Source organism: Macrotis lagotis, chromosome 1 (assembly GCF_037893015.1).
Source record: "Macrotis lagotis isolate mMagLag1 chromosome 1, bilby.v1.9.chrom.fasta, whole genome shotgun sequence".
In the NCBI taxonomy this organism is placed as follows: Eukaryota; Metazoa; Chordata; class Mammalia; order Peramelemorphia; family Peramelidae; genus Macrotis; species Macrotis lagotis.
The window spans coordinates 869093254-869117530 of record NC_133658.1 but is presented as its reverse complement, the minus strand read 5'-3'; the positions used below and the strand labels follow the sequence as shown (position 1 = coordinate 869117530).

The window sequence follows — 24277 nt, the reverse complement described above, 5'->3', positions numbered from 1 at the left end:
CAAAGGAAGGACCTGATGCTAATCATGAAATTCAGATGTAAGAGAAGACTTTAGTGATTAGTAGCCAACTTCCCATTTTACTGAACAGATAAAGGATTTTTCCCCTTTCTCAACTATTTAGCCTTTTGCGGAAAAATGAATCCAGGCCTTATCTCTTCAGTATTTTTTCTATTTCACCTATCTGTCTTTGCTAACCTTGACTTAGGTAACATCACTATTATTGATAACACTGGAACTCAGAAGCTCATCTTCTGACTGTATGGTTCCTTGTTCTCTTGGATTGATCTTTTCCTGGTCTGAAGACAGTGTTCTTCCATTTTCTGGAGACATCAAAGGGCTCTCCACAAGAACACTGGATAGAGTGCGGTGCCTCAGTGACTAGGATTTCTCACAAATTAGTGGGCCCACAGCCAGGCAATCACCCTGGCAGGGACTCCAGCAGCTGGGCCTGTGGGAGGTTGTTGACAGAACCCCCAGGGTACTGAGTCTTGGCTCAGTGCCTCCCACAGTCTGTTACCTTTGGATTCTCCTTTTCTCATGCCCATGGAAAGATTAGAAGATCAGGTCCCTCGGATGATCTAGCAGAACATCACTTCTGGTGTCTGCTGGCAAATATTGATTTTGGACTTTTGATGTGTGCTGACCCATAATTCTTAGCGCCAGCAGCTGCCACCTCATCTTTGACTGTTACTCTTCATGTCCTTCTCCCTACCTTAAACTGGAAGGCTTGGGCAACCATGGCAGTATGAGTAGGACCAGTACAAAATGGTGACAGCCATAGGAGTTGGTTCACGAATCTGGAAAAAGTGGATCTAGAGAACATTTGATTCATTCAGCTGTCTCCATGAACAGAAACATTCATCATCTAGCAGTGTTGGCAGTGATAAAGAGAGATCGGGGTATAGAAACCTGCCATTTGAACAAGTCATCTCTTTGAGTCTTAGTTTCTTCTACTTTAAAGTGGGAGGCAATCATACATGTAATCTCTATCTCCCAGGGTTGTTATTGTGAAAAAAGTGCTTTGGAAACTGTAAAGCGTTATAGAAAGTTGAAAGGAATAATATCATACTAAGGTCTCCTGCAATTCTGACTTCCTAAGGTGATAATGGTGGTGATGGTCTAACTAAGGGATTAACTTCCTCAAAAATACACTGTCCTTGCTTTACTCTTTCTGATCTGTGACTTTCTACCTATTACCTACCAAGTCTTTTCTTTCCTCTTCTGCAATTCTTATCATCCTTCAAAACTTAGATCATCTCTCACCTCTTCCAGTATGCCTTATCAAACCTCTCCCCAGACCCTCTCCCCAGATAACATCTCCTGTGGTTTCCACTAAGTGTGTTCCATATTGTATCATATCTCAAGCAGTGGCCTGAGGTCCCTGGCGGGGGTGGGGTGGGGGGAACAAAGTGAAGGGGGAATCTCAGAGCTCTTACCATCCACAAAGATTTAGGAATTGCCCACTATTTGCCAGATACTCTACTGCAAATTGGGTTTACAAAGAAAAAAATGCAACAATCCTTACCCTCAAGAAGCTTATTATCAGGGAAAATAATATATATTCATATAAATACATACAAATACATTCCAAATAGGTAGAAAAGAATATTTTTCTTGCAGGAAGATGAAACTGAGGGATTAATAAAAATCTTACAAAGTGGTACCATTTGAGTTGAGTTTAAGGATTCTAAGGGGATATTTCAAGAGATCTCCCAGTCTATACAGAAGCCTACTAATATGGTCTTGATTTTTATTTTATGCCAATAAAATATACAGTTTGTTGGTATATTGTGTATCATGATTCACAAAATGACAAATTTAGAGTTAGAGAGGACCTTAGGGACCCAGCCCCCTCATTTACAGATAGGGAAACTGAGGCTTAGAGAGTTTAAGTGACTTGCCCAAAGTCACACAGCTAGAAAGGGAGAGAGGTGGGATTTTGAACTCAAGTCCTTTGACTCAAGAGCTAGTTCCTTTTCCAGTCTACCACACCACCTCCATGATTTGAGTTTATGCCTTGAAATCAGTGATCAGACCTCAGTTATCTGGATCTTTTCTCTCTGCTCTGTTTACCAGGCACAGAAAGTGCCTCTTAGACACAGAAAGTGATTGGCAAGTGTTTGTGGAACTGAAATGAATCGATTTCCACAGACTTACCCCCTTAAATCCCCACCTGTCACATGAAGGATCCACAAATTGTTCAAAACCTTCAAAAAGGAGTCATCATACTCAAAAAGATGGGGAACCAATGATCTAGTGTTTGAGTCTGTTTCACATATATTGGGAGCATCTACCCAACAAGCCAGTGAATCTCTTGAGAGCTTGGTTTTTGTAAGAGGACCTTAAGTGCTAGCCCAAAGTTAGCCTGCAGTATTGTTTCCTGGGAAGAAGACAGGGCTAGGAGTCGGAAGACCTGGAGTCTAGACCATTATCCAGCATTTAATGACTGTATGACCTGCAGATCACTATCCCTACTGGATCTCTGTTTCTCAACTGTAAAATGGCAATGAGGACTAGGTGATATCTAAGAACTCTACTAACTCTGAAGTCCTGTGTTCTAAGGACCCGCCCAGCTCTGATATCCCATGTTCTAAGGGCCCTTCCAACTCTGACATACTATGTTTTAAGGTCCCTTCCAGTTTTACCATTTGGTGTTCCTCCCAACTCTGACATTTCTTTTTTCTGAGACCCATTTTGTTTCAGATGGTTTATGTTCTAAGGTCCTTTCCAAATCTGGTATGCGGTGTTCTAAACTGTCTTCAACTCCAACATTCTCTGATTTAAGTCAACACCCATTGAGGAATCAGTGCATTTTGTCTTGCTTGGTGACACACAGGAATGGGCTTCCTAACCTCTGGAGACCCAGAAGTCTGCACTTTAACTTAATTATCTACATGTTTGGGGAAATGGATGACTATTAAGCAAACAGAGCTGATGCCAGCAGATTCTGATGGAGGATAATAATAATAGCTGACATTGATGAAAGACTTTACAACTTACAAAGCACTTTATGTATATTGCCTCATTTTAACTTCACACTACAGTCTCCTGCAATAGGTGCTGTGAACATTTTAATCCCCATTTTACAGATGGAGAAACTGAGGTGCAGAGGCTATTCGGTGATTTGCCTGAGGCTGTACAGCTCTGAAATACCAGAGCTGGAACCTGATTCTGAATTCTGGGTCTGTTCTCTTTCCCCTGGCTTTGTCATTGATGCCATTGCCCATTTTCTCCAGGGTCTCACACATTATGGAATTTCCATAAAAGATTCCATGACTCATTCATGTGTTGAATGAATGAAAGGTAAGGCTCTCCTATCCAACTTTGCTTCTTGTCTTGATATCTACCAGAGAGGAAGATCCCCTTGACCTCAGCAATCCGTGCTCACAGTTCTATGTGGGGTAGTTCTAGAAAGACATCTCATTGATGATAGATGATGTTTGGAAAGATATCTTCTACCCCTACCCAGAAAACTAATGATTCCAGAGATAGTGTCACAGAACCATAGAATACTGAGTCTAAAAAGGACTGCAGAGACAATTGTATCAAATTCTCTCATTTTACCAATGTGGAAATAGAGTCTTGAAGATGAGAAGTGACTTCATTCACCAAATTAGAACCTGTCTCTCCTCACTCTGGGTCTGGTGGAATCTCCACTGTGGCTACATTACCTCTGTGGTCATCTCCTTCCTTCCTGCCCCCCTCCTTCCCACTAGCCAACCATCCATCATTCTGTCCCTCACAGAGGTTAAGTGGGTCCCTGAACAGCAGATCCAGAATATCCTGGAGACCCTGGCTTCACAAAGCCGGGTGCTGTTACCACACCACCAACCCGACTAAGGAAGATTGAGTTTCAGTTTGCTCTCTTGGCTTTCATCCAGGTAAAGCAAATTTGGTGTCGGAGGGAAAGATCGCAGGCCTGAGATTGGCTTTTCTGAGACACACTTAACTTGGGACTGTGAAAATATTATAAGAAGGCTCCAGTTCGGCACCAAAGGCAGATAGGGGGCCTTTGAGTCAGAAGGAGGGTAAATAGGTATATATGCATTGGAGATCCTTGAGGCAGAAGGATTTCTCATTAGTTAGCTTAAAAGACTGAAACCTGAATGTAAGGCCAAGGTAGAAAAATACATTTTTTTGTCTCTTGCTAGCTTATACTTTAATAAAAGCCTGCTTAGGCAGGAGTAGTGGAAGCAATAGTGAGTCAGAAAATTGAGGTTCTTGATTTGACATTGGTATTGCCTTAGTTCTATGGACCTTAGGTTCCTCCTCTGGAAAAAAGAGAGATTAGATGATTGGATGATCTCCATGATTCCTCCTAATTCTGACATTTTTACATTTAGGTACCTTTCAGATTTAACATTCAAAGTTCTCATGTTCTATGTTCTAAGCATCTCAGACATTTGTGTTCTCACGTCCCTTCTACCTCTAATAGTCTATGAGTTTGATTCTCTTCAGGAGTGATGGTAAAGAATAGCAGGAATGGTCAGTTACTTCTGAATAATCATGGTTTAAAGCCTCTTTATCTCAGACTGCCACCCCCCCATCCCTTGTTCCTAGGACAGATCTGTGTCTTATTCATTTTTACATTTTCCCCATAATATGTATAGTCAGTGTTCATTCAATATTTTTTGGTAGGTTTTTCCTCATACCATTGAGGAGCAATGTTGATCTATCCACTCTCCAACCTTAATTGGTTTTTGCAAAATGGCTGAGTTTATGGTACAGTTCATGGAAATAAATTCGATTCAATGTGCCAACAGTCTGCTATATGTAGAGTCTTTGGCAGTTTGAGACTAATGATGATAATTATCATTATTATTAGAGCTAACATTTATAAAGTGCTTTAAGGGATGCAAATCACTTAATATACGTTAGATCGGTTGATTGCAAAGATAGATGAGACATAGAGCCTCTCCTAATAGAGCTTATGACCCATACGCAAACAGCCAGATTGTACAGTAAAATGTGGCAAGTACATTAGTGATGTACACAATTTATATCCTAGCTTGATCTATACTGTGTGTTATGTGTGTTGTCTTCTATCTGTACCCCCAAGATCCTGGACTATATAGTAGGTACTTAATGAGTTTTATGGACCAGGCTTGATATCCCCTAAAGTCTTTTCTAAAGGTCAAATTCTAAGATTCTATGAAATGTTTGCTGATTGATAGATTGTTTGAAAGGCCCAAGTAAGATCTGGAGAAGGTTCATTTCTGACTAGGGAAAGACAATGAGGGAAGACATCTTCTAGATTGACATTGAAGCTTGGTACTAAAGGGTGACCAGGCTTTCTAAAAGGAAAGATTCAGTGTCTTGTGATTTGGGGGTTCACAAAGATCCTTTAACACTCATTTCTTTAATTTGTAGCAAAGGAAGACAATTCCAGCTCCATTGCCTATGACTTTCATGACTTTGGGCAAGTTACTCCACCTCCATACAATGAAGAGGTTAGACTAAGTGACCTCTGTGATCCCTTCTGGCCAAAACCTTGAGACCCTATGAAATTCCAAAAGTGGTTTTAACATTCTACTTGTTTGACCTTCCCAGATTCAGCAGGACCTTCTTAGAGAGCTTGATGGGGGTGTGGTTTGATTCTTTCCAAGAGAGATGTGAAGCCAGGGCTAAAAGAGACCCTGATCATGAACCCTTCAAGCTGTTTTTCAACAGTACCTCAATTCCATTTGAATTCAGTCAGTTTCCTATCTTTATGGGCTTCTTGCTGGGAAAACATGGGTTTGCCTTGAGGCCTGAGCAGAAGCCAGAAGTTCATCACCTCTTGTAATATTCTTTTGTTCAAAGGACCTTTCAGCTTTAAAATCTAGGAATCTGTAGTTTCCAACTTCCCTGCCAGACTTTGGAGACTTTTCCACAGTCTGGGACCATCTTAAACTATCCATTTAACTTTATTTGAGCATAGCAACAATACTAAAAGCATTCCTATGGTGTTTTAAGATCTGCAAAGCACTGTATAGGTTTTATCATTTGATCTGCACAACAACCTGGGAGGTGGGTGTTACTATTCTCTCCATTTTTCCGATGAGGAAACTGAAGCTTAGAGAGGTTACGTGATTTGTTTAGCATCACACAACTAGTAGGGATCTGGGGCAGGATTTGCATACTGGCTTTTCTCATCCAGGCCCAAAGCTCTTACCCACTTAGCACCTAGGATTTCAAAAAAGGGAGAAAATTTGAGGTTAGAAGACAATGAAGATTCTGATTTGGTCATGGTGGTAACAGGAGCTGCTGCGTCATTCTTTATATCATTCTTTTTAAATTATTTTATTTTAGTGTTTGCAAGGCAATGGGGTTAAGATGGCTTGCCCAAGGCTACACAGTTAGGTAATTATTAAGTTTCTGAGGTCAGATTTAAACTCAGGTACTCTTGACTCCAGGGCCAGTGCTCTATCCACTGCACCCCCTAGCCACCCCTTCTTTATTTCATTCTGTACCAAGGATGGAACCTTAGTAGGAAGGATAGCAGAGATGGGAGGCCTCTCATATCAGAGAATAGAGAATGTCAGAGCTGGGAGGGCCCTTAGAACTGAGAATATTAGAACGGAGAGGAATCTTAGAACACAGTATATTAGAACTGGGAGGGGCCCTTAGAACAGAGAATGTCAGAACTGGGAGGGACACTAGAGAAGCCAATGAAGTTATGGTAGGGGTCCAGGAAAGAGGGGACGAAGACCTGTAGAGGGCTGTGGGTATGAGTGGAGAAAAGAGGGATAGATGTAAGCTATATTGGGGAAGTAGAATCAATAAACCATATTAGCTGTTTGAATGAAGGTGGGGACAGGGAGGAAGGGCAAGGGAATCTGAGGAAGTCTGAGGTTGAGAACCTGTGACAGAAATAATGGTGATGTCCTTGGCAGGAATCCGGAAGTTGGGAAGAGGGAGAATGGAGGGTAGGGGGTGGGGAAGGAATATAATGAATTCTTCTCATCAATTCAGTGACCAGCCATGATTCCCATGGTTCCCATGGAACCCACCCTCAACAGAGAGGTCATGGTTTCAAGATACAGAATGAGATCTGGGTTTTTCAATGGCCAAATGTGGGAATTTGTTTTGCTTGACTGTGCATATTTGTTACAAGGGTTTTGTTTTACTTTCTTTGTTTTCTTTGTTTCTACTTATTTTTTAGTAGAAGGTGTGTGTGTGTGTGTGTACGTAAAAGAGAAAATATTTGTTCATGGAAAGACAAAATAAAATTTTATAAATGAAACCTATGACAAACAAAAAGAAGCATAATGAGTTCTGTTCACCTAAACATTTCTTCCTCTCTAAAGGGAGACCTGACAGATTTGGGTTCAAAGTAAGGAAAAACTTCTAAGAATGAGAACTGCCCAGAAATAGATAAAGTTGCCTCCAGGAGTTATCGTGGTCCTCAAGCAGAGGAGGATGTCCATTTGCAATTGGTGGTAAAGGGATTCATGTTCAGGGGTGGATTAGACTAGATGCCTCCTCAAAGTCCCCAAATCAGGGATCCATGCCCAGAGATCATGGTATTCCTCAGATCCGCATTCCCCAGTCCTCACCCCCAAAAACCAGGTCGAGCCCTAATTAACACTTAAACCTCCTTGAGCCTCCTCCTCACAGGTTCCCTATGGGCCATCATCAAGTGGCCAATAGAAAGCATGTTCTGAGTGGGAAAGCTGGGCACTTCTCCTAAGCAGCCCATGGGGAGAAGAGCGGTTGCTATTGGGAAAGCATCCAGGCCGTTGTCTGGTAGCTGTGGCAGCTGTGAGTTTATTTACAGCCTGAGCTGTGTGAAGCATCTCTGCGGGTAAGCTGGCCAAGGAAAGAAGAGCACACACAGGGCCACCTCCCCAGGGCTGCTGTGGGCAGGGCAGGGATGGACAGAGCTTTGTCCTAGCTCCCCTCAGTCCTTGGCCCTTCTGCTCAATGCCCTTCTTCCCTCTCTGTCTGCCTATCTGAGGAGGTCCATAAATCCTGAGCTTCAGTGGTATTTGACTGGTGACTGTCCTTTCCTTCTCCCCATTATTTCTAAAATACTCTACTTTCTGGGTTCTCCTATGTCTCATGCTGTTCTTTCTTTCTTTTATTTTTTTTTTTGGTAAGGCAAACAGGGTTAAGTGTCTGAGACTGGATTTGAACCCAGGTACTCCTGACTCCAGGGCCGGTGCTTTATCCACTATGCCACCTAGCTGCCCCATGCTGTTCTTTCTTGATCATAGAATCATATATTTAGAACTAGAAGGTACTATAGAGGCCATCTAGTCCAGCCCCTTATTTAACAGATTAAGAAACTGAATCCAGGTAGGGTTGTAAGATGGGGTCATGTAGGCAGTGACTGTAAAATGGGGATTCGAACTCAAACCCTCTGATCTTAGAGGCAGTGTACTTTCCACTGTACTATGCATAGGAGGGACCTTAGAGACCATCTAATTCAATACGTTCATTTTACAAATGAGTAAACTGAAACCCAGGTGGTAGAAAGGAAGTGATCTAGAACCTCAACTGAGGTCTTCCTTCTCCCAACCTTTCTCTCCAACTATATCCTGCAAGGTAGTGGTCTCCAAAGATGGGACTCTGACTTGACCTTAAGGAGTATGCTATCAACTTCCACTCTCCACAGTAGCCAGTTACAGGGCTTGTCTCCACTCAACAATATTCTCAGCTCTACCTTCTCCTACCACCTGGGGCTAGGCAAGCCCCCAGCCTCTCCTTTTTTTCCCCCCCTGGAGGTACCTCCAAAGAGTTATAATCTCACTCCCTCTCCTTGTCTCCAATAGCTGCCAAGGTGCCATTGGGAAAATCCTTCTCCCTGCCCAGAATAGCCACATAGCCCCTGAATCTGCCAGATTTGACCATGTTATACCCTTCCCCCCAATTCAATAAACTGCAGTGTCTCTCTGTTGAACCTGGGATCAACTACTATTTCATCATCATCTCATCCAATGTCTACTGTCAACTTTTGTATAAGTTTTAGGATGTATAGAGTGAATGGTACAATAGCAAATGTATATAACTTATAAATATTTGAATCAATGTTCTTACAACTTTTCCTAAATGTCTTTAGGGTATTTATTGAAGCTTCAATAAGCTAAAACTTTTGGGATGCCCTGTATTTTAGGCTATGTGCTTTTTTTTCTGATGGGATATGTGATCAAAAAAAAGTTTGGAGGCCACTTCTATAAGGCTGTCTTCCACTGCCAGCCCTGTTCTATATGCTGATGTCTCCGAGATCTCTTTGTTCATTAGTTCATTCATTCATCTGTTCATTCTATTTGTGATGTTCAGTCATTTCAGTAGTGTCCGACTCTTGCAATACCATTTAAGGTTTTCTTGGCAAAGATGTTGATGTGGTTTGCCATTTCTGTTTCTAGCTCATTTGACAGATGAGGAAATTGAGACAAACAGGGTGAAATGACTTGCCTAGGGTCACATGGCCAGTAAATACCTGGATCCAGATTTGGACTCCAAGTCAGGCACTCTTTCCCCATGCTACTTAACTACCCTGGTTTTATTACTTGCTTTCTTTGTGACCTTGGGCAAATCTTTTTCCTTTCTGAGCCTTCACTTCTTCATCTGGAAAATGGAACTAACAATGCAACAGAGATTCTGAAAGTACAATGGAAAGGTAGGACTAAGGAAGTTGGGGATGAGGGACAGGGAGCAGTAGCTTTGGATGGAAAGTTTTCATTTAGGAAAACTTAACTCTGATTCTCAGGAATTTGGACAGGAGGGAAGGAGAGAGTTTACTAGTCATAGGACAATAAGAGATTAATAGAACAGCAATTATTAAGCCTATTACTCTGGTGAAGAGACATGCACTCAGGGTGTGTGTAGGAGTTCTTGGCTAAGCCCAGAACCTGGCTGGCCTCCTAATGACCCCACAGGTCCACTCCCTTAGAAACACATTGACATCCACACCCAGACACCCGGATAGGTCCCTAAAGAGATAATGCAGGGCAGATATAAATACACATATACAAAAAGAACACAGCTCAGGTTTCTCTATCCCTATATTAACTACCTTCCTTACCACAACCTGGGGAGAAAAGCATTATTATTTCCATTTTGTAGTGGCCTGGAGAAGTGAATTAACTTGCCAAGGGGCAGGCATTTAATAAGTATCTGAGCTAGAATTCTCACCCAGGTCTTCTGACTTTGAGTTTAAACTTTCCACCAAATACACCCAAATACCACAACTGTAGCAATTTGTGTCTGTGGATGTTTGTGAAGGCAGACAGGTGTACCCAAGTCTACATATCCCTACAAAAGGTAGCATGGCATAAGGTCCCTTTGGAGTCACAAAGACCAGATTCAAGTACAGTTACTCCAGCCCCCTTATTGAATTAGTAAGATCAGGACTTGAAACCATTGTTTTAGTTGACATGCTAGTTTTCTAGACACCTCTAGTTTCTTTAGTTTCTAGATATTCCTAGTGATTTTCTAGTGATTTCCAGTTTCCTAGGTATTTCTAGTTATTTTCTAGATATATCTAGTTTTCTAGATATTTTTAGTTAGGCACAGGATTTGAACCCAGATCCTGTACTCTGGAGTTAAGAGGTTATGGGTCTAACCCTGACTCTATTACTTTTTCCTTATGTAAACTCAGGCAGGTCCCTTCATCTCTGTGGGCCTCAATTTCTTTATCTATAAAATGGCCTGAATGACCTCTGAGATCCTTTCAATCTATGGATTTGTGATGCAGTGATAACCCCTATTTGGCCTTAAAGGAAACTGAGGCCAAGAGGGATGTTCTGAGTGGCCCTGGTTCACATAATGGATTTGTGGCTGAGTTGGGATCTGAACATAGACCTGCTAACTTTTAGGTCTGGACTGTCTCTGGCTGACAGATGTTGGAATCAATCTGAGGAATCTGAGACAGAGAACTATGGGAAAGGGATGCCATTCTCCTGGGCCCCCAGGCAGCTGGAGTTTGTTTAAAAATGATAGATGATGATTTTAGACTCCGGAGTGCTTAGATTCTTTATCATTGGCCCATAGGATTTAGAGCTGGAAGGGACTTTGGAGATGATCTTGGTCAAGTCCTTTCTTTCTACAGATGGGGAAAACTGAGATCCAGACAAAGAAAACTGCCCATATTTATATCGACAGTCTCTTGTTCTTGTTTTCCTTTTGGATGAGATGGAGAGAGGCAGGCTGGGTGAATGAATGATTAATGGATCCATAATTGGTTCAGTAACTGAGCCCAAACTGTATTGCTGTCCTTGTGGATGGTGGTCACTAGTGGATTACCTCAGGGCTCTCTTAGCTCTGTGTGAGTTAACTTTTTTTTAAATTGCATTAATAATGAGAGACAGCATGACATAATAGATTAAGAGCCAGGCTCAAAGTCAGAAGGACCTGGATTAAGATCTTGCCTTTGAAAAATATTGCCTTAGTGACCCCAGATAAGTCTTTAAAACTATAAGTTGAGGGGCAGCTAGTTGGCGCGGTAGTTACAGCACCAGCCCTGAAAATCAGGAGGCCCTAAATTCAAATCCAGCCTCAGACACTTAATAATTGCCTAGCTGTGTGGCCTTGGACAAGCCATTTAACCCCATTTGCCTTGCAAAAAAAAACCTAAAAAAAAACTATAAGTTGAGGAAAAAATATTACGTGCTTTACTGGAGGGATTTTCCTCCCTTGGGGATGCTCTATATCAATGAAATCACAAGTTCACTGCCCTATACTGAGGAAAGGAAGTTCAGAAAGATAGGCAGACTTAAGACAAGATGCAATAGGAATCTACCTAGCCTAACCCTTAATATTTCTGTATGTTTGCCTAGTACTCTTTAGGCAACTTGATACAGCCTACGGGCCCTTTCTCAGAAGAAATGCTTTAATTAAAATGCATAAAATAAAATACACAGGATTACAAAGGAGGACAGTGGTACTGTTTATCTATCTATATTTTAAAGTTCATAGACTCTAGTAAAGAACTCCTTTCTTAGAGCTATCTAATTATGGAATGGGTTGCCTCTCACTGGAGGGCTTCAGTCGGAGGCTGCATGACCTTTAATGGAAGGGAGACTGACTTGAGTTCAGGTTGGATCGAGTAGCCCTAAGGAATCTTATAACCCTGGGACTCAGTGATTCTGTGAGTTTCATTTGAATCTCCTTTCATGCCCAGTTCTTCTTGTTGCCTCCCCAGATGTGGGCCCCTACAGGGAGTGTAGATGAGATGCTCCCATATCCCCTTGTCTGTAAACACAATTTCCTACTCTTCTCTTCCCCCTGGCTCCTTAAGCAAAAGTCAGGGATGGGAGGGGGTAAAGCAGATGGAGGCTGAGTAGCCTTCAGGAAGCATCAGCTCTGGTGGAGGCTGATGAGAGAGAGAGGAGGGTGGGGATGAGAGAGAGGTGAAAGAGAAAGAAAGAAAGAAGGGATGAAAGATGAGAGGAGAAAGAAAGAGAGGGGAAGAAATGAAAGATGTGAGAGACTGGGGAGAGAGAAAGAAGGGTGAAATGAGATGAGAAAGAAAGAGAAAGGGGAGGTGATAGAAAGATGAGAGAGAGCTGGGGAAGAGCCAGAGAAAGAAAGAAAGAAAGAAAGAAAGAAAGAAAGAAAGAAAGAAAGAAAGAAAGAAAGAAAAAAAGAAAGGCAAAGAGATGAGAAAGAGAGAAAGAAAGAGGAAGGTGATAGAGAGATGAGAGACTAGGGAAAGAGATAAAAAGGAAAGACCGGGTGAGAGAAAAATGAGGGAGAAAGAAAGAAGGAATAAAATGAAATGAGAGAAAGAAAGGGGAAGGTGAAAGAAAGATGAGAGAGAACTGGGGAAGAGAGAGAGAGAGAGAGAGAGAGAGAGAGAGAGAGAGAGAGAGAGAGAGAGAGAGAGAGAAAGAAGAAGACAGATAGGGGTGAGAGAGAGCTAGAAAGAAAGAAAAATGAACTGAGAGATGAGATGAGAAAGAAAGGGGAAGTGATAGAGAGATGAGAGACTAGAGGAGAGAGAAAAGGGAAAAGAAAGGAGTGAAATGAAATGAGAGAGAAAGAGGGAGGTGATAGAAGGTTGAGAGAGAGAGAGAGAGAGAGAGAGAGAGAGAGAGCAGGTTAAAAGTTCAGCCCTTGTTCTCTGGAGGAAGAAAAATCTGTAGCACTGTGGAGTGTGAAATAGAACTCTTTTCTCCAACTCCAAACCAGCAGAATGGAACGTCCATCCAGTCTTCCAACTTGTCAGTGATGGAAAACTGCCCTTGGCCCTGGGCTTGGGTAAGGGAGCCTGGTGCTCAAAAGGAACTGCTGTGAATGAGCCCGAGTGGATACCACACCTCTTCCCAACTAAGCTGGGGCCTCCCCCCATTCATTTGCCAATATCTGTGGAGCTCAAAGTGTCATACTTGGGGTGGAGTGGGGGGAATCAAAACTCCCAGGTCCTTATACTGGTTCTCTTCATGACCTTGGTTCAGGGCCTGGTTCATAGTAAGTAATTAATAAATGTTGATTGACTGATTGATTACAGAGACCTTAAGCAATTTAATGCTTTTCTTTTTTATAGGGGGAGGGAAGAGGCAGGTAAGGTTGAAGAAGGTCAGAACTGTGAGTAGGGCACAAATTTAGAAGACAATGACAATGCTTGCAAAGCTCCACAAACAGAAAAATAAGAGAGCTTGACCCCTAGTTAACAAGGAATAATTATTTGAAATAGGAAGCCACAACATAGATGGTAGGCTATGGGAAACTCTTTCCCTCCTACATTGCTCAGCCTTGCTTTACTGTTCCCTCCACCTCAATTGAGAGTGCATTTCCTACTTCTTGCCTTGGGCTCAAAAATTCTTAGGTACAGCTCTGGAGACAACCTCTTTGCTAGACCAGAACTTCTCATTAAATTTCTACTTTTAGCTTAGAACAAAAGAGATGATCAATCCCAGGGAACCAACCTCAGACCATGGAAATGTCAAATAATATGGAATTGTGTCCCAGGGTCATACCTAACTGAATGTAGGTCACTCTCTCTTTTTACATGGAAGATGGCAGGCTAACAAAAGCAAGGTCTCCTTCTCCCCCAACAAGGAGGCAGAGCTAATGGTAAGGAAGTCAGTCAGGTCAATGCAAGGGATGGATGGGGTCAATGGAAGAGAACGATCAACCCAGTGGAATGTGGGGAGGGTGGGACTTAAAAAAAGGGCTTGGATCTTTCTGGGGTAGGACCCATGGTCATATTGACAGTCTCTCATTGTCCTTCTTTTGAATGAGAGAGTGAGAGACAGGGTAGATAAATGAATGCTAAGGAATCCATAATTGGTTCTGTAACTGAGCCCAAATCACATCTCTTAATGAGTTGCTGTCAAGGTAGAGGGAGTCCACGAGTGGAGAGCAGCTATGTGTGTGCCTGGCCTGGAGTCAGGAAGACCTGGATTCAAATGTGGCCTCAGATACCACTTAATAGTTTTGTAACCTTGGGCAAGTCATGTTATCCTGTTTGCCATTTCCTCATCTGTAAAATGAGCTGCAGAAGGAAATGGCAAGTCACTCTAATATCTTTTGTCAGGAAAACCCCAAATGAGATCAGGAAGAGTTGGACAAGACTGAAAAAAAGAACTAAACACCAATAGACATCTTTAGATCCCAGTGGGAATGAATGAAAAGGGTAGAGGAGGTATCAGTGCTATATGAGCCAATTAAAGAAGAGAAATTTCTAATTACACACACACACACGCACACACACAGTGGAGAAAATGGTGATGGAAAGAATGGGAGGAGCTGACAGAAACATTGACCCAGGCCTGAACCCCATCCCCAGATATTTGATTTGTGCCCACAGAGCTGGGATGCAGGGAATTGAGAAAGGATGGCTCTCCTTGGCTGTGCTGGGTAAAAAAGAAGACCTGAGACTCCCACACATCCATTTGCTCTACTGTGCTTCATTTATTTCACATCTCACGTTTTCTCTTTGCTGAAGAAGGTAGGAAGGCAAAGATGACCAAATCTGGCCTCATCAATCTCTTAGTCACAAACGTTTTTAATTCAAGGCAGGATGTGATAGGAGAAATGTGGACAAAATGGGAGATTCCATTCTTGAAAAGGATGTTAAGTAGGAGAGGCATTAGAATAGCTCTGCTTGGCCCCCAAGGACAGAATCAGAAGTAGTGTGGGAAGGTTGCAGTGACAGATTTTGTCTTAGTAAAAGGCAATGTTTTCTAACAGAGCATTCTCCAGAAGTGCCAGTTGTACTCATCCCCGGAGGTGGCATGACCACTTGTGAGAGATGCTCTACCTTTCTTTGACTGTGTTGGTCTAGATGGACCCTTTTACACACTAAGCATGAAATTCTCTGAGATAACTTCTTTGAGAGAAGGAGGGATGAGTAAGAGACCAGGGAAGACTTCCTGGAGGAGAAAATAGAAAGGGCAGGTATCATGAAAGAGAAACCTGAAGGAAGATAAGGGACCCAGGAGGACAAGAAGTCCAGAGAGCAGCAGAGACTGGAGGGATTTGTTGTTGGACCTCAGACCAGCTAGGCTTCCTTTTAGGATGCTTTTAACTCCACTCACAAATGGCTCCATCCTCCCTCTCCCCTTTCTACTTTTACTAGCTTCCCTTTTTCTTTCCTCATTCCTGGTCCTTCCCTCTTCCATTATTGGCTTTTCTCAGTTTTGGATCCTTGAGGGCTCTGCAATCATAGGTTGCATAGGGAGACCTCTTCATTTGGTTTTCCAAAAAAAATTTTTTTATTCTGAGCATCACAAATACCAAGTTAAATAAGCATTAATTTCCATATACAAAGCAGAATAGGATTGGACATGAAAAATAATGATTCTCTTTTATTAGCAACTTATATTTACTTTTAAATGTATGTATGGTTAAACTCAGCATGCAACTTTCAAAACTATCCAGTTTATCTGTGTTTCCCTCTGACTTCTTTTAGGTTCTTGTGTTAAAAAATAAAACCCTATCAACAATATCCCTCCTTCCCTTCTACCCAAGTTGAAAAAAAAACTTATAACAAATATGCACAGCCAAACAGAACAGATTTTCATATTCACCACAATAAAAAAATGTGGGTTTCATTCTACTCTCTGACTCCAGACCCTCTCTGTCAGAAAGTGATTTGTAAAATTCATAATCAGAATCCTGTTAATATCGCCATTTTGCAGATGAGAAAACTGAGTCTCAAAGAGATTAATTGACTTGCCCAAAGTCATATAGGTAGGAAGCATCAAAGATGGGATTTGAACACAGCTCATCTGGGGCAGGTAGGTAGCATAATATCTACAGTTCCAGGTCTAGAGTCAGGAAGATCCTTAGCTTTTGTCTTCCTCAGGTTCCCCAACTGCAAAATGGGAATAATCATAGCCCTTTTCTCCCAGCATTATTTGTTGTGAGGATCAAGCAAGATAACATTTGTAAAATACTTAGTAAGCACAGTGGCTGATGCACAGTAGGTATTCCATAAGTGTATCCTTTCCCTCCCCCCTCTGAGCCATGCTCAATTTTTTAAATTATGAATTTAATAGACATCAAATATAAACATTTCTATATAAAGAAAAGAAACAGGATTGCAGGAATTTGTTACAAATAACTTGTCTTTTTAAAACTATAAAAAAATTATATTAATTAAATGAACAAAATTTCCCATTTATGGCAACTCTTTTGAACTTTTTTTTGTTTTCTTCTGGGTATTTTAAAAAATATTTGATTGATGCTCCTTCTTCATTCGTTTACTTTTGCATCTTTATGACCACCCACCAACTCACCTCTGCTCCCTATAGAAGCCTTCCCTTGTGGAAAATAAGCATAGCCAAACAATATATATCTCATTCTTTACCAGAAGTTTTTAGTCTGGGAGGAGGAAGGGAAAGGCTGTGAACTGAAAAATAATATTTTTTGGAAAACTGTATTTCAATATCATTGGCTTTCTTTGTCATCCTGTGAACTTTGTTTTATGCACTTAAAAACACTATTCTGAGAAGGCAGCCATAGGCTTTACCAGATTACCAATGGGACTAGTGGTCCTAAAAAAGGGGAAGAGCCTTTGATCTAGCTCATTACCCCTCAACTTGGAGGTCCCCTGAAGTCATGATTGTTTACTGGTTTGAAGTCCCTTGAGGCTTCCGACATGTAATTGGGATCACCTTGTAGGCCATCCTTCTGGTTCTTTTAGCTGACCTATACTGCCTTAGGAATTCTCTAAGTTGAAGAGGTTCAAGAGAGGAGGGGTGCATTGAGGTTTGTAATCAAAAGTCCAGGCTACCTTAGACCCCAGTATGTCTCCTCTTGCCCTAACCCTATGTTCTCCTTGCAGAAACTTTGATGGACTCAACCACAGCCACCGCGGAGCTTGGCTGGATCGTACATCCTCCATCTGGGGTGAGTTGATGTTCCCACCTACCTGGAAAGTTGACTTTTGTCCCTAGAGGTTCTGGTGGAAACTCTAGATCAGGACTGTTGATATGGGTACAAGATACACTGCTGTCTCCTTCCTCCACCCCTCTATTCAGGGGTCATTAGGGACACTCTTCAATTAGTCAATGAATACACTTTTATTAAGTTCCTGGCCTATGCCATTTCCAAGGGTTACGGAAATTAAAACCAAAGTCTGTTGCCTCCAGAAGCTTATGTTCTACTGAGGAGGGGAGGGGGATCAGCAACATGTGCACAGATAAACAGTTACAAAATATTTATAAAATTAACAGGGATTCAGAAACTTTCCTTTATGATGCCCAGGACAGTATCACCCCAGCACAGCCCCTGCCTCACAGAGTTCTCAGGATGGAAGGTACTTAGCAGGCCCCTTCCATAGTCCATATTTTAAGCCTTTCAGTTTTCAAATAAGAATTTAGAATGCTGAGTATTAGGACTCAAAGGAACTCTGGAAGAGCACTTAGAACATAGAAGTTCAGAGTTTGTAGGGTTCTTAGAACATAGAATATTAGAGCTGAAAATGAACTTAGAATACAAGATGTCAGAGCTAGAAAGGGTCTTAGAACAGAGAATGCCAGTGCTGGGAAAGTCCTTAGAACATAGAATATCAGAGCTTGGAGGACACTTAGAGAATATCAGAGCTGGTAGAGAGCTTAGAACACAGAATGTCAGAGTTGGGAGGGATCTTAGAACTCAGAGTATCAGGGCTGGGAGGGACCCTGGGACATAGGATATCAGAGCTGGGAGGACTCTTAGAACATAGACTGTCAGGGGGCAGCTAGGTGGCACAGTGGATAGAGCACTGGCCCTGGAGTCAGGAGGACCTGAGCTGAAATGCGGCCTCAGACACTTAATAATTACCTAGCTGTGTGACCTTGGGCAAATCACTTTACCCCATTGCTTTGCAAAAAGAAAAAAAAAAAAGAACATAGACTGTCAGAGCTGATAGGTAGGCCCTTAGAACAGAGGATGTTAGAACCAGAGGAGACCTTGGAACATGAGTTGGGAAAGACTAGAACATGCGAAATTAAAACTGAGCAGTCTCTTAGAATACAGAATAGTAGAGACGGCAGGGACCTAAAAAGTCTAGTTCCACCTCCTCACTTTACAGAAACAAGGCTTCTGGAGAACCCATGGAATTATCAGAATCAGGTCTTCTGGCTACAGGTTCAGGATTTTTGCCAGCACATCACCTCCAATTGACTTTGAGCTCTGTAGACTTTACCTTGGAGAGTCCACTGGTAAGTCGTTGGAGGAAGACTTGAGAGAGAATTAGGTACTGTGAGTTGGATTTTTTGTCGTTTTCTTTGGAACATAATAGGGCTAAGAGATTCCCTGTTTGACTGAGACCCAGAGGGGTGAAGTTACTTGCCTAGGGTCACACTGCTTGTCGTTGACAGGGCTTGACCCGTGCCCCTCTAATTTGAGTTCATTCCTCTATCACATCAGCTATGACCCTGAGCTGCCTCCCTCAGGAGAGGCTCTGTCCCTTCCCCTTCCCTCCCTGTTATCTCCTAGTTCTTGAACCCCTACCACACCCATCAGGCCCAATGGCCTCTGTGGCTACTGGATATCAGCTGTTGCCTACAAGACAGTGGAAGAGTGAGGGTCCCCTGGGGCTGGACTCTTTCCCTTCCTCTCTTTTTATCCTTCATTTTTCTGACACAAAGCAGAGCCTGCCACCTCCCCTCACTCCCACCCCAGCCCCCCACCCTCGGCCCCCATCCCACCTCCGGCCTAGTAATGAGGGCAGGTCTGGCTGCAGGCAGGCTGAATGCATTATTTGGGGTGTTTAGTCTGTGAGTCCTTGGCATGTTAATTAGAGAGAGGGGAGAAAGGCAGCGTGCTCTAATTAAGTGCTCTAATTAAGTTCTGAAGAACAGCAGCTGTAACAAGGGGGTGACTTTGTCACATGGTGGAGCAATAAGGAAAGGGGGACTCTGGAGGGGCGAGGGATGGGGAGGAGCTTGGCAGAAGCCTGTGGGATCTGCTGCTCCCGATCCCATAGCTTCCTCAGACTCACCTGCCTTTCCCAACACCAGCCCTTCAGCCTCCTTCTAGGCCTCACTCCACCCCTATCTATCTCTAAGCACCCCCAGCTCTAACCCACGCTAACTTAGCTGTGTGACCATCTGTAGAAAGCAGGGGTTCTTGACTTTTGTTGTGGGTTAGATTCCCCCTTGATTAGTATCTGGAGAAGCCTGTAGAGCCCTTCTAAGAATAAGGTCTTAAAACACTTAAGATCATAAAGGAAAACATATTAAAATAAAGTTGTCATTTTTTTCTCATTTTGGTTCACTATTTAGGTCCCCTAAAATCTATCCTTTGTCTTCTTGGGGGAAAAGTGAACCCCAGAATAAGAACCCCTTGTCTTTGACTGTCCAAGTCTCCCAGCTCTGTAGCATTCACAAATATGAAAAGCACGTTACCTTTATTCAAGTCACTGATAAAATTATGGGACAAATAATATATTTGAAAGTTCTTTTTGTCATAAAGTACAGTACAGATAAGAGTGGTTATTTTTATTCCCTCCCCTGTCCTTCAAGCAAAAGAGGGAACAAAAGAAAATAGAGTGATGATAGCAATAACAACTCATTCTTGTGTAGGGATAGGCAGAGGGCCTGGAGCTGAGATTTCATTGATAGCAGGAACTTCCCAATGAGAAAATTCTCCCTATCCATACAGATTGATACCTCTTCTGCAAATTGAAGTCTTGGAGAATTACTTATTGCACTGAGAGCATAGGCTACCTGCTCAGGACCACATGAGCAATATGGTTAGAGATGAACCCTGAAATTGGATCTTCGAATGGCTTCCTGTTTCTGATGCCATAGAGCAACAGTCATACTTCCGTAGGACTTTTTTTTTTTTTTTAGGTTTTTGCAAGGCAAACGGGATTAAGTGGCTTGCCCAAGGCCACACAGCTAGGTAATTATTAAGTGTCTGAGATGGGATTTGAACCCAGGTACTCCTGACTCCAGGGCCGGTGCTTTATCCACTACTCCACCTAGCCGCCCCCCATAGGACTTTTTACATATACAAATCATTCCAGTCATAACCTATGAGGTAGAGAGTACAAGAGTTTAGTACTCCCGTTTTATAGATATGGAAACTGAGGTTCAGAGATAAAGTGACCTAGGTGTGGTCACACAATAAATTATGAATCTGTGATTCAAATTCAAGTCTTTTGTCTTCAAATCAAGGAGTAGACCAATTGGGATTAAATCGATAGGACTTCTCTGCTTCCAAAGGTTTGAGGCTTCAGTTCTTTATGAGACTGCTAAAGAAAAGACTGGCTTCCTCTCTGGGTAGAGGGCTGAAAGGGAACTTAGAAATATTTATTCCAACCCTCTCCTTTTACAGATAAAGGAAATAAATCCCACTGAGGTAGAGAACCTTGTTCAAGGCCATTTAACTAGTAGATGATGGGACCATTTGAGTCACATCTCCTTTTTCAAGATCCATTGTTCTTCTCATGTCCCATTTGGATTGAAAAGGTTAAAGGTTAGAAGCTAGGAGCCAGAAGTTGAGGGGAAGACACAAAGATTAAACCTCAGAAGACCCTAGGGAAGAGAAGAGTTGTAGAGACCAGTCCAATAGGATGAACTGGGTTTCATTTTTCCCAGACCAAAGTGCTGCTTAAGGGCTGGGGTTCCTAGGATTGAGGACTAGGGGACACATAGAACAGAGAATGTCAGAGCAAGAAGAGACTATAAAATACAGAATGTCAGAGTTTGGAAAGACTTTCAAATATGACATGTCAGAAGTGGGAGTAGCCTTAGAACACAAAATATCAGAGCTAGGAGGGCCTTTAGAACACAGAATGTCAAAACTTGGAGAGGCTTATAGAACAGTTTCAGAGCTGGGAGGGTCTTTAGAAAATTGATGTCAGAGCTGGAAGGAGCCTTAGTCCATAGAATTTCAGAACTGGGTGGGGCCCTTAGAGCACAGGATATCAGAATTGGAAGAGACCTTAGAACAGTTAGAACTGGAAGGGACTTTAGGACATTATATTTGAGGGGAGGGAAGGACCTTAGAACATTGAATGTCATGGCTGGAAGGGCTCCTTAGAGATCATCTAGTCTAATCCTGTTATTTTATAGGTGAGCCAACTAAGATCCAGAGAGGCTGATTGTGTTGGCCAAGTGTCTACCACTAGTGAACGGCCAAGTTGAAATTTAACTCTGGTCCAAATCCAACATTATTTTCAGTATATTATTCTGCTTTTTGCTTTAGGGCTGGGCTTCAGGAATGGAATGCTAGGTCTTAGGCAGGCAGGGAATATACTGGGAACTAAAGGAAGGTTAAGGCCTAAGGACAAGAAACATGGCAGAGAGTTAGAGCTGGGGGCATTATATTAATATTTTAGAATTTTCAGGAATGTTAGTGGAGATGGGAGGGGAGTCACAGGATCACAGATTTAGAGCTGAAAGGAACTTAAAAATATTTTGTTCAACCCTCTCCTATTACAGATAAAGAAAATAAGTCCCACAGAGGTAGAGAACCTTGTTCAAGGTCACATAACTAGTGGCTGATGGGGCCATTTGAGGCCATATCTCCTTTTTCAAAATCCAGTGTTCATCACATTTGAATTGGAAGGGTTAAAGGGCAGAAGCTAGGAGCCACAAATAAGGGGCAGACACAGAGAGCAAACCCTGACCATTCCCTTGTTCAGTCCCTTGAGCCATTGAATTTCATAACCGAAGAAGTATTGCCTGTATTAATAATGGCTCCCAATAAGGATAAGTCGTGGAGTACCAGCTTCATCCCCACCAACCCTTATTCAGGGAGGTTGCCATGGCCAGCCCGATACCCAGGAACAATACCTCGGTATCACCAAAATGCCAGCACTGTGGGCCCTAAAGATCAGCTCTTCTCTTTACATTTTTGGACGTGTGTTTGCATGTTACTTCCAATTCCCAATGTGTCAATAAAATGAGAGGTGCAATGCGCTTGTTTCTGAGGGCCTAGCACTCATAGAATACAGAACAGGTGATTAGAAGCATTAATGTCTTTCCTCCCTTGATGAGGAGAGACAGACACATATGTAGTCAGCAATACCAGAGAGCGGCCTGGGGTGGGAGAAGGGAAAGCTTATACGATGGCCATCAGGAAGGTTGTCTGAAGGGCTTCCTGGGCATGGGGGGAATCTACATGACTCCGAGGTCCCTTTCTTCTCATGGGATTCTAGATTTGGGGCTTTCAGTGACCTTAGGGAATAGCTAGTCTAGACACTCACCTTCATTTTAAAAAACTGAGACCCAGAGAAATTAAATGGCCTGCCCAAAGTCACTGAGAGGCAACTGATGGCACAATCAACCTAAGGCAAGAAGATCTGAGTTCAAATTCTGCCTCAGACACTTACTAGCTGGGCAGGTCACTTCACCCTGTTTGCCTTGGTTTCCTCAATTAAAAAACGAGGATATTGGTAGTATCAACCTCTCAACATTGTTGTGCAGCTCAAATGAGATAATATCTGTAGAAAACATTTAGCTGGCCCAGAGGAGGCGCTATACAAATGCTAATTCCCTTTCTTTCTATTCCCAAAGTCAGAGGTGGTAAATTGCAGAGAAGATTTGAACCCAAATCCTCCAACTCCACATTCAGTGCTCTAGATGCTAATGTTGTAAGTTATAAGAACCCTCCCAGATCTGACATTCCATGTTCTAAGGACCCTCTCAGCTCTGACATTCTATGTTCTAAGACTTTCCCAGTTCTGACATCCTGGGTTCTAAGGGCCCTCCCAGCTCTGACTTTCTATGTTCTAGGGTCTCTCCCAGCTCTGACATCCCATGTTCTAAGGACCCTTCACCTCTGACATCCTGTGTTCTAAGGCCCCTCCCAGTTCTGACATTACATATTCTGAAGACCCTCCCAGCTCTGATATCCTGTGTTCTAAGGCCCCTCCCAGCTCTGACATTCTATGTTCTAAAGACACCTCCCAGCTTTTATGAGGGACCTTACAGTTCTAATATTCCATATTCCAAAGCTCCTTCCAGATCTGGCATTCTATCCTCTAGGGGCCTTTCCAGTTCTGGCATTGTGTGACCTAGACCCTTCTGGCTCTGACATTTCATAGTCTAATGTCCCTCCCAACTCTAATATCTATATTTTGACACCCTTCTAGCTCTGATGTCCAACATTCTCTGATCCCTCCCAACTGTCTCATTCAAGAATTTTATAGCTCAAGGTAGGATGTGGAACAGGACACTCAGAAAGGTGAATTGGACATGGTCTGGAGTGAACTGTGCCCTGCCCCAAAGGCTGGAGGAGGAAAGCTTTCATCCACAGCCTGGACTCCTCTCCTTCCAGCCCTGAGACACAGGTTACTTTTTCCCCCTGCGGTGTTGGACTGAGAATGCACATAGGTAAGGTGGGAGGAAACCCACCTGAGTATCCAGCCTTTCCATTTCCCTCCCCACAAAGTCCAAATTCTTTCTGCCCAAAGACTGATAAAGCCAGAGGTGCTCATTGATCTAAGTGGACATAGAAGACCCTGTGGGCTTGCAGGTAAGGTGAAAGACAGTCAGGGACACTGTGAGGGACACTGCAGCCCCCTCTTCTCCATCAGCCTGAACTTTTAGAAGAGGCCACCAGTCTACTGCTGAGTCCTCTAAAGCAACCTCTCCAGACAGATTCAGGGGGTGCATCTTCCCTTCCTTCCTGGATGCTTTCTGAGACCTGATGATCTGGTTTCTCCTGCTAGACTGTGTACAGTGGACAGTACTAGGAGTCAAGAAGCCCTGATCCAAATCCTCCCTTGGACACCTAATAGCTGTGTGATCTTGGGCAAATCACTTAGACTCCTCATCTGTAAAATGAGGGAGGTGAGACTCAAGGATCTTTTCAGCTCCAAATGTACAATCCTATGAACCTTAGATCTTCTGTCAGACTTAGAAATCCCCAAGGTCAGGGTTTGTGTTGTCATTGTAATAACATA

At 42.7% G+C, this 24277-nt stretch overlaps 1 protein-coding gene across 1 annotated transcript in view; it reads left to right on the top strand.

The window, feature by feature from the left end:
- The window catches only part of EPHB2 (EPH receptor B2), a 267723-nt gene that overhangs the window by 55540 nt on the left and 187906 nt on the right, over positions 1–24277 (top strand). The window contains exon 2 of the mRNA XM_074218177.1: positions 17219–17283. Coding sequence (XP_074074278.1) covers positions 17227–17283 — 57 coding nt within the window. The 5' untranslated portion in view covers positions 17219–17226. The remainder of the gene's footprint in view (positions 1–17218; positions 17284–24277) is intronic.